This window comes from Chiloscyllium plagiosum, chromosome 18 (genome assembly GCF_004010195.1).
Source record: "Chiloscyllium plagiosum isolate BGI_BamShark_2017 chromosome 18, ASM401019v2, whole genome shotgun sequence".
NCBI lineage: Eukaryota > Metazoa > Chordata > Chondrichthyes > Orectolobiformes > Hemiscylliidae > Chiloscyllium > Chiloscyllium plagiosum.
This window is the reverse complement of record NC_057727.1, coordinates 1,388,719-1,399,309: the sequence shown is the minus strand read 5'-3', so window position 1 is coordinate 1,399,309 and position 10,591 is coordinate 1,388,719. Positions and strand designations below refer to the sequence as shown.

The following is a 10,591-nucleotide window of genomic DNA, read 5'->3' as shown; positions in this document are numbered from 1 at the left end:
ATAGAATCCATCTACCAGGCCCACTGTCAAGGAAAGGCCGCCAGCATTCTCAAAGATCCATCCCACCCTGGCAATGTTTTTCTACAACCTCTACCATCGGGGAGAAGGTACAGAAGCCTGAACACACGCACCAGCCGGTTTCACAACAGTATCTACCCTACTGTTGTTAGAATACTGAATGGACTCACAAACTCTTAACATTCACCTGTACCTGTGTTTTTGTTTTTGCCGCTGTTTACCTGTTACTTAACTGTGTGATCTGCCTGTTATACTCGCAAGACAAAGCCTTTCACTGTGCCTCAGTACACATGACAATAAATTCAATTCAGATTACTGAAACCAAAAATGATCTACCAATCAGATTTCAGTCTAGGTTCTACCTTGTCTAGGAATAACATCAGCTGGGATCATGTCAACATTCACTTTCATCATCCTCAAGTCATTAGTATAAATTGTAAATAATTGTGACCCTAACACTGATCCCTGAGGTACTCTATTAGAGTTATAGAGTTTCCCGCACGAAAATAAACCCTTCAGTCCAACTCATCTGCGCCAATCAGACATCCCAAACTGACCTAGTCCAATTTGCCAGCATTTGGCCCATATCCCTCTAAATCCTTCCTGTTCATATACCCATCCACATGCCTCTTAAATGCTGTAATTGTACCAGCCTCCACCATTTCCTCTGGCAGCTGTTTCCATACATGCACCACCCTCTGCGTGAAAAGGTTGCCCCTTAAGTTATTTTTAAATCTTTCCCCTCTCATGTTAAATCAATGTCATAGAGTCATAGGGATGTATAGCACAGAAACAGACCCTCCGGTCCAACTCATACATGCCAACCTGCTATCTTAACTTAACCTAGTCCTATTTGCCAGCACTTGGCCCATATCCCTCTAAACCCTTCCTATTCATATACCCATCCAGATGCCTTTTAAATGTTGCAATTGTACCAGCCTCCACCACTTCCTCTGGCAGCTCATTCCATACATGCACTACCCTCTGCGTGAAAACGTTGCCCCTTAGGTCTCTTTTAAATCTTTCCCCTCTCACCCTAAACCTACGCCTTCTCATTCTGGACTCCCCCACTCCAGGGAAAAGACTTTGTCTATTTATCTTTTCCATGTCCCTCATGATTTTATAAACCTCTATAAGGTCACCCCTCAGCTTCCGATGCTCCAGGGAAAACAGCCCCAGCCTGTTCAGCCTCTCCCTGTAGCTCAAATCCTCCAACCCTGGCAACATCCTTGTAGATTTTTTCTGAACCCTTTCAAGTTTCACAACATCCTTTCAGCAGGAAGGAGACCAGAATTGCACGCAATATTCCAACAGTGGCCTAACTAATGTCCTGTACAGCCACAACATGACCTCCCAACTCCTGTACTCAGTGCTTTGACCAATAAAGGAAAGTATACCAAAAGCCTTCTCTATCCTATCTACCTGTGACTCTACTTTCAAGGAACTATGATCATGCACTCCAAGGTGTCGTTATAGGAACTTTATAGGAACTCTCTCAGAACTTTCCATTAAATGCATAAGTCCTGCTAAGATTTGCTTTCCCAAAATGCAGCACCTCACATTTATCTAAAGTTCTCTATCCAAATGGCTAGTTCTCCCTGTATTTCATGAGATCTAACCTTGCTAACCAGTCTCCCATGGGGAACCTTGTCGTCCTCTTGTTTTGGACTAGTTATAAGTTGCCATCCAGAAAACTTCCCCTTTATCCCAATTCTCTATCTTGTATTCGTAAACCAATCCTCTATCTGGGGTGGCACATTGGCTCATGGCTAGCACTGCTGCCTCACAACACCAGGGGCCCAGGTTCGATTCCAACCTTGGGTAACTGTGTGGAGTTTGCACGTCCCCCCTGTGCCTGGGTGGGTTTCTTCCGGGTGCCCTGGTTTCCTCCCACAATCCAAAGATGTGCAGGTTAAGTGAATTGGCCATACTAAATTGCCCATAGGGTAGGTGCATTAGTCAGGGGTAAATGTAGAATAATACGGTAAGGAAATGGGTCTGGGTGGGTTACTCTTTGGAGGGTCGGTGTGGACCTGTTGGGCCAAATAGCCTGTTTCCACACTGTAGGGATTCTATGATTCCGTGCTAATATACCTCCCCCCACCCCAACATGATGGGCCTGTATCTTTTTAAGTAGCCTCATGTATAGGACCTTATCAAGTACCTCTGGCAATCCAAATATATTACATCAATTGGTTCCCCTTATCTTACATCCTCAAAGTGTTCCAATAAATGTTTCAGGCCTGATTTACCCTTCATAAGTCATGCTGACTCTGTTTCACGATATTGCATCTTTCTAAATGCTCCACTATTACATCCTTTATGATAAGACTCCAACGGTTTCCTAATGGCAGATATACGTCAGGCATACACAGGAGAGATTTAGTGAATCCTTAGAAGAGTATTAAGGCAGTAGCAGTAGACTTAAGAGGGAAATCAGCAAGGAAAAAGGAGCCATGAGATAGCTTTGGCAAACAGCATTAAGGAGAATCTAAAGGGTTTTTATAAATACATTAAGAACAAAAGGATAACTAGGAAAGCAATAGAGCCCATCACAGATCAGTAAGGCAGCCTTTGTGTGAAGCCGCAGGAGATGAGGGAGATATTAAACGAGTATTTTGCATCAGTGTTTACGGTGGAAAAGGACATGGAAGATGTAGAATGTGGGGAAATAGATGGTGACATCTTGAAAAATGTCCATATTACAGGGGAGGAAGTGCCGGATGTCTTGAAAAGCATAAAAGTGAATAAATCCCCAGAACCTGATCATGTGTACCTGAGAACTCTGTGGGAAGCTAGGCAAGTGATTGCTGGACCCCTTGCTGAGATATTTGAATCGCTGGTGGTCAATCTGTTGGAGGGAATCCTGAGGGACAGGATTTACATATATTTGAAAAGGCAAGGATTGATTAGGGATAGTCTGCATGGGAAATCAGGTCTCACAAACTGATTTAGGATTTTGAAGAAGTATCAAAGAGGATTGATGAGGACAGAGTGGTATACATGATCTATATGGACTTCAGTAAGGCATTTGACAAGGTTCCCCATGGGAGACTGATTAGCAAGGTTAGATCTCTTGGAATACAGGGAGATCTAGCCATTTAGATATAGAACTGGCTCGAAGGTAGAAGACAGAGGGTGGTGGTGGAGGGTTGTTTTTCAGACTGGAGGCCTGTGACCAGTGGGGCGCCACAAGGATTGGTGCTGGGTCCACTGCTTTTCGTCATTTATCTAAATGATTTGGATGTGAACGTAAGAGATATAGTTAGTAAGTTTGCAGGTGTCACCAAAATTGGAGTTGTAGTGGACAGCGAAGAGGGTTACCTCAGATTACAACAAGATCTTGATCAGATGGGCCAATGGGCTTAGGAGTGGCAGATGGAGTTTAATTTAGAGAAATGCAAGATGCTGCATTTTGGGAAAGCAAATCAGAGCAGAACTTGTACACATAATGGTAAGATCATGGGGAGTGTTGCTGAACAGACAGACCTTGGAGTGCAGGTTCATAGCTCCTTGAAAGCAGAGTCACAGGTTGATTGGATCGTGAAGAAGGCATTTCGTATGCTTTCTTTTATTGTTCAGAGCACTGAGTATTGGAGTTGGGAGGTCATGTTGCGGCTGTACAGGACATTGGTTAGGCCACTGTTGGAATATTGCGTGCAATTCTGGCCATCTTCCTTTTGGAAGGATGGTGTGAAACTTGAAAGGATTCAGAAAAGATTCAAAAGGATGTTGCCAGGGTTGGAAGATTTGAGCTATAGGGAGAGGCTGAATAGGCTAGGGCTGTTGTCCTTAGAGTGTCAGAGGCTGAGGGGTGACCTTATAGAGGTTTATAAAATCACGAGAGGCATGGATAGGGCAAATAGACACGGTTTTTCCCCTGGGCTGGGGGAGTCCAGAACTAGAGAACATAGGTTCAGGGTGAGAGGGGAAAGATATAAAAGGGACCTCAGGGTCAACCTTTTCACGCAGAGGGTAGTGCGTGTATGGAATGAGCTGCCAGAGAAAGTGGTGGAGGCTGGTACAAATGCAACATTTAAGAGGCAACTGGATGGAATGAATAGGAAGGGTTTGGATGGATATGGGCCAAGTGCTGGCAAATAGGACTAGGTTAGGTTAGGATAACTGGTCGGCATGGACGAGTTGGACCGAAGGGTCTGTTTCCATGCTGTACATCTCTATGACTCCATGACTGTGACCCTAGGTTAAGACAACTGGCCTATATTTACCTCTGGTTTTCATCTCCTTCCTTTTTAAATAACGGTGGCACACTGGCAGTTTCCAATCATCTGGGACATTTCCTGGAAGATTACTACCAGTGCATCCACAATCTCTGTAGCTACTTCCTTTAATATCCCAACAGGTCCAGGAACATCTTAGTCTTTACCCCATTAGTTTGACCTTTTCCTCTAATGGTGTTTATGGTATTTAATTCCCACCCCACCTCAACATCTTTTGGTTTGGAGTTAATCGCCACCTTGTTTATTTAATAGTTACGAATGCTATTAATGTTTTCTCCTGTGCTACAAAGTATTTATTCAACTCCTCTGCCATTTCCTAGTTCCCCATTATTATTTCCCCAGCCTCAGTCTCTGAGGGGCCTATGTTCACACTGATCTCTCTCTTCCTCTTTGTACATTTAAAGAGGCACTGACTGTTTTTATAATTGCTTGCATGTTTAGCCAGATGTTTTTCCATTTTTTGGTCATCATTCGTTTATTTTTAAAACTTTTCCAATCTTGTGGCTTACCACTAATCTTTACTACATTGTAATCTTTTTTCCTTCAATTTAATATTTTTCTACACTTCTTTGATGAACAATGGTCAGTTTATCCCCTTCTCAGTATCCCTCTTCCTCACTGGACTATATCTTTGTTGTGAATCATGACTACTTTCTTAAATGTCAGCCATTGTTCCTTAGCAATTACAACATTTAAGAAAAATTTGGACTGGTACATGGAGAGGAAAGGATTAGAGGGATTTCAGCCAAAGACAGGCAAATGGAATGAGTTCCATTTAGTACACTTGGTCAGTATGGATAGATTGGGCTGAAGGGCCTGTTTCTGTGCTGTATGACTCTATTATTGTCTTTGCGCTAAATTTCTTGCTCAGTCCACTCCAGTCAACTCTGCCCTCCTTTCTTTATAAGTATTCTTATTTAAGTTTGTTTGTGTGGTTGATTCTGGTTCAGACTTCCCATTGTCAAATGGAATGTAAAATTCTATACATAAAATACTTAGGAGATGGGTATTTGGAAGGATTATAAGCAGATTTGCAGATGGCATGAAGATTGGCAATGTGGTTAATAATAATGAAGAAGGCTACTGGAAGATATAGATGGATTGATCAGATGGGCAGATGGAATTTAACCCTAATAATTGTGAGATGATGCACTTTGAAATAAGTAACAAGACAAAGAGTAATCAATGAATGGCAGGACACTCAGAAGAATAGAGGTACTTTGGGGGATTAATCTGTGGAACTTTGCCACTGAGGGCTGTGGAAGCCTAGTCATTGAGTGTATTTCGGATAGAAATATATAGGTTCTTGATTAGTAAGGAGATCAAGGGTTATGGAGAGAAGGCAGGAGAACGGGGTTGGAAAACACATCATCCATGATCAAACAGCAGAGCAGATTTGATTGGCCCAATGATCTAATTCTGTTCCAAGTGTTATGGTCTTATAAGGGACAGTTGCCTTTACCAGTTGTGGCATAGATGATAAGAACAGGGAGGTTATGTTGGAGCTGTCCAGAACTTTGGTTGGGCCACAGCTGGGAGTACTGTGAGCAGTTCTTGTCTCCACATGAGGAAGGATGTGATTGCCCTGGAGGAGGTGCAGAGGTGATTCACCAGGATATTGCCTGGGATGGAACATTTCAGCGATGAAGAGAGACTGATTAAGTTCAAGTTGTTTTCTTTGGAGTAGAGAAGCTTCGGTGGGGGGGACCTGATGGAGGTATATAAGCTTATGAGGGGCATGGATAGAGTGGATATGAAGCAGCTGGTCCCCTTAGTTGAAGGATCAATAAGAAGGGGGCATCATTTTAACTTGAAAGACAGGAAGTTTAGAAGGGATTTGAGGGAAAATTTGTTTCACCGGAGAGTATTGGGAACCTGGAATGAACTGCCTAGTTGACATGTGCATATTTAAGGTTATCTGCCAGGCGCGGGAAAGTGGGTCGAGTGTAGAAAGATTGCTACAGACTCAATGGGCTGAAAAGCATCTCCTGTGCTTTCTGACCACAATGGTCGGCCACAAAAACAGTTCAGAGGCTAGGGCTGGCTATATTGTCTCATTATTAAAAAAAACAAGAGGGAAGGATTGACTGGGCAGTTATAGGCCAGTCCAAAAATCCTCAGTAGTGGTGAAAATTAAAAAAATTCTTTTGTTTGTAATTTACTCGTGTAATGTGGACATTGCTGGTTGTCCCTAATTGCCCTTGAAAATAATCCTGAGGGATAGAATATATCTTCACTTGGAGAGACACGGCTTATTTGGGAGTGTCCAGCACACACTTGTTAAGAGAAGGTTGGTTTGACAAATTTAATTGAATATTTTTAGGAGATGCCAGCAAACACTGATCAGGGTAATGTGTATGATGTGGTCTACATGGACTTTAGCAACACTTTGGGTAATGTCCCTCATGGCAGACTGGTTAAGGAAATAAGGGAATTTCTGAAGAAGGGCTTATGCCCGAAACGTCGATTCTCCTGTTCCCTGGATGCTGCCTGACCTGCTGCGCTTTTCCAGCAACACATTTTCAGCTAAGGAAGTAAGAGCCAATGGAATCCAAAGCAAGGAGGAATGTTGGATTCAAAACTGACTGAGAGGCAAGAAGCAGAGGGTGATGGTAAAAGATTGTTTCTGTGACGAGTAGTCTGTTTCCAGTGGGATTCCAACATCGGTTAGGCCGCTTTTGGAGTACTGCATGCAATTCTGGTCTCCTTCTTATCGGAAATATGGTGTGAAACTTGAAAGGGTTCAGAAAAAAATTACAAGGACGTTGCCAGGGTTGGAGGACTTGAGCTATAGGGAGAGGTTGAGTAGACTGGGGCTATTTTCCCTGGAGCACCGGAGGCTGAGGGGTGACCTTATAGAGGTTTATAAAATCATAAGGGGCACGGATAGGATAAATAGACATGATCCTTTCCCTGGGATGGGGGAGTCCAGAATTAGAGGGCATAGATTCAGGGTGAGAGGGGAAAGATATGAAACGGACCTATGGGGCAACTTTTTCACGCAGAAGATGGTGCATGTATGGAATGAGCTGCCAGAGGAAGTGGTGCAGACTGGTACAATTGCAACATTTAAAAGGTATCTGATGGGAATATGAATAGGAAGGGTTTAGAGGGATATGGGCCGGGTGTTGGCAGGTGGGACTAGATTGGGTTGGGATATCTGTTCGGCATGGATGGGTTGGACCGAAGGGTCTGTTTCCGTGCTGTACATCTCTCTATGATTCTATGACTCAGGGTTTGGTGCTGGGCCCTCACTGTTTCTGGTGTCCATTCACTATTTGATCCTGAATGTCGGGGTTATGATAAAGAAGTTGGAGGATGACATGAGAATTAGAAGGGTCTTTAATAATGAGCAGAATAGCTGTAAACTGCAAGAGGCTATCAGAAGACAGCTCAGGGGGGGCAAGGCAGTGGCAAGTGAAATTCAACCTCAAAAAGTGAGGTAATGCACTCAGGGAGGGCTAACAAAATAAGGGATTATACTGTGAATGGTAGGACCCTGGAAAGTTCTGATAAACAAATAGACCTTAGTGTGCATATCCACAGATCTCTGAAGGTGGCAGAGCAGGTAGATAAGTGATTAAGCAGACTTCTAGGATAATTGGATAGTGTGAATTGCTAAGGTATTTTCCCTAGAGTCGGGGAGTCCAAAACTAGAAGACATAGGTTTAAGGTGAGAGGGGAAAGACCTGAGGGCAACATTTTCATGCAGAGGGTGGGATGTGTATGGAATGAGTTGCCAGAGGAAGGGGTGGAGGCTTGTACAATTACAGCATTTAAAAGGCATCTGGATGTGTATATGAATAGGAAAGGTTTAGAGGAATATGGGCCGGGTACTGGCAAATGAGACTAGGTCAGATTGGGATCTCTGGTTGGCACAGTCGAGGTGCACCCAAGGTCTGTTTCCATCCTGTATGACTTTATGACTCAATGAATACTGCAGCAAGTAACTCACCTCTAGACTCCTCAAAGCCTGTTCCAGTAAGGTCCAGAAGCACAGGTCAGAAGTGTGATGGAATACTCCACACTTGCCCTGGATGGGGGCAACTCCAACAACACTCAAGAAGCTCGACACCATCCAGTACAAAGCAGTCCTTAAATTTCCCTTCCTAACACCAAATGGACCGCAGCAATTCAAGGAGTCAGCTCCTGACCACCTTCTCAAGGGCAATTAGGGATCCACAATAAATGTTGCCTCTTTGCAGCAATGCATCTTATGAATAATTAGAAAATAAAACTGATAGGTACAAATTTAAGTCAGTTTTGTTCTGAATTCATAAATATCCTGACTCCAGCTTTTTTAGTACCCTTTCCCACCTATGACTAGTTATGAAAACAAAGCAAAACCTCAGTAATTAAATAACGTATATAAAATGATACACTATAGAAAGATACCATTCTGCCCATCCATGCCATGCTATCTTACGAAAGAACACTTCCACACAGTTGCAATCAGTTGTAATATTTGGTAATTCTCAGGCACCAAGAATGAATCTTCAGAACACTGACTATCAGAGTGAGCAGCAAGTGTGGAATTACCTGAATCGGGATCCTGTTCACTCTCAGCAGAGGGTTTTCCAGGCTGTTGAGAGTCAGTCTGTGATGCTAAATAAGTAGAAAAGGTAATTATTGTGGGATAACAAATGCTGCAATTGCAGGAAGAACAAAATCTTATTTTTAAAAATCTGACATGAAATGTATTTATACAAGTCACAGTAAAGAGCAAAGGCAAAATGCACCAATTGGATCTCACCATTCAGCACTCATAGGGGCAGCATGTCTAAGCTAAAAGGTCAGGTCATTTTGATGTTGTAGAGGGAGCTGTACTCTGTATCTGACCCTGTGCTGTCCCTGTCATAGGAGTGTTTGATGGGGTACAGTGCAGAGGAAGCATCACCCTGTATCTAACGCTGTGCTGTCTCCTATCCTGGGAGTGGTTGATGGGGACAACGTAGAGGGAACTTTACTCGCTAAAGGCAATCTTAGACTGGGTACTGTGTAATGAGAAGGTAATCATTATCGATCTAGATCTGTGAGACCCCTTGGGGATGAGCGACCATAATATGATAGGATTTTTTACCAAGATGAAGAGTGGGATAGTTGAAGTGCTGAATCTTAATAAAGGAAACTGTGAAGATATGAGGTGTGAGTTAGTCTTGATGGATTGGGGAGAGTTACTTAAAGGGCTGACAATGGATAGGCAACAGCAAACATTCAAGAAACACAGGGGGATCTGCAACAACTGTTTATTCTTATCTAGCACAAAGGCAAAATGGTAATAGGGTAAAGTGCAACATAGACAGGATGCAGAGCTGGGCTGAGAAATGGCAGATGGAGTTCAACCTGGATAAATGCGAAGTGATGCATTTTGCAAGGTCGAACGTGAATGCTGAATATAGGATTAAAGACAGGATTCTTGGCAATGTGGAGGAACAGCGTGATCTTGGTGTTCAAGTACATAGATCCCTCAAAGTTGCCACCCAAGTGGATAAGGTTGCTAAGAAAGCATATGGTGTTTTAGCTTTCATTAACAGGGGGATCGAGTTTAAGAGCTGCAAGGTTTTGCTGCAACTCTACAAAACCCTGGTCAGACCACACTAGGAATATTGTGTCCAGTTTTGGTCGCCCTATTATAGGAAAGGTGCAGAGGCTTTGGAGAGAGTGCAAAGAAGGTTTACCAGGATGCTGCCTCGACTGGAAGGCTTATCTTACGAAGAGAGGTTGACTAAGCTCGGACTTTTCTCTCTGGAAAGAAGGATGAAGAGGGGTGAACTAATTGAGGTGTACAAGGTAATGGGAGGCATAAATAGAGTCGAAAACCAGAGACTTTTCCCCAGGGCAGGATTGACTGGCACGAGGGGTCATAGTTTTAAGGTGTTAGGAAGAAGGTATAGAGGAAACGTCAGAGGTAGATTCTTTACGCAGAGTGTTGTGAATGCATGGAATGCGTTGCCAGTTATGGTGGTGAAAGCAGAGTATTAAGGACATTTAAGCGACTGTTGGGCATGCACACAGACAGCAGTGAATTGAGGGATGCATAGATTAAGTTATTTTATTTTAGATTAGGATTAATCCTTGGCACAACATTGTGGGCCGAAGGGCCTGTTCTTTAGATTAGATTAGATTACTTACAGTGTGGAAACAGGCCCTTCGGCCCAACAAGTCCACACCGTCCTGCCGAAGCGCAACCCACCCATACCCCTACATTTACCTCTTACCTAACACTACAGTCAATTGAGCGTGGCCAATTCACCTGACCTGCACATCTTTGGATGATGGGAAGAAACCGGAGCACCCAGAGGAAACCCACGCAGACACGGGGAGAACGTGCA

General features: G+C 43.4%; 1 protein-coding gene across 1 annotated transcript in view; it reads right to left on the bottom strand.

The window, feature by feature from the left end:
• cfap100 (cilia and flagella associated protein 100) overlaps positions 1-10,591 on the bottom strand; it is a 58,560-nt gene that overhangs the window by 41,573 nt on the left and 6,396 nt on the right. The window contains exon 2 of the mRNA XM_043708613.1: positions 8,799-8,864. Within this exon, the coding sequence (XP_043564548.1) occupies positions 8,799-8,864 (66 nt within the window). The remainder of the gene's footprint in view (positions 1-8,798; positions 8,865-10,591) is intronic.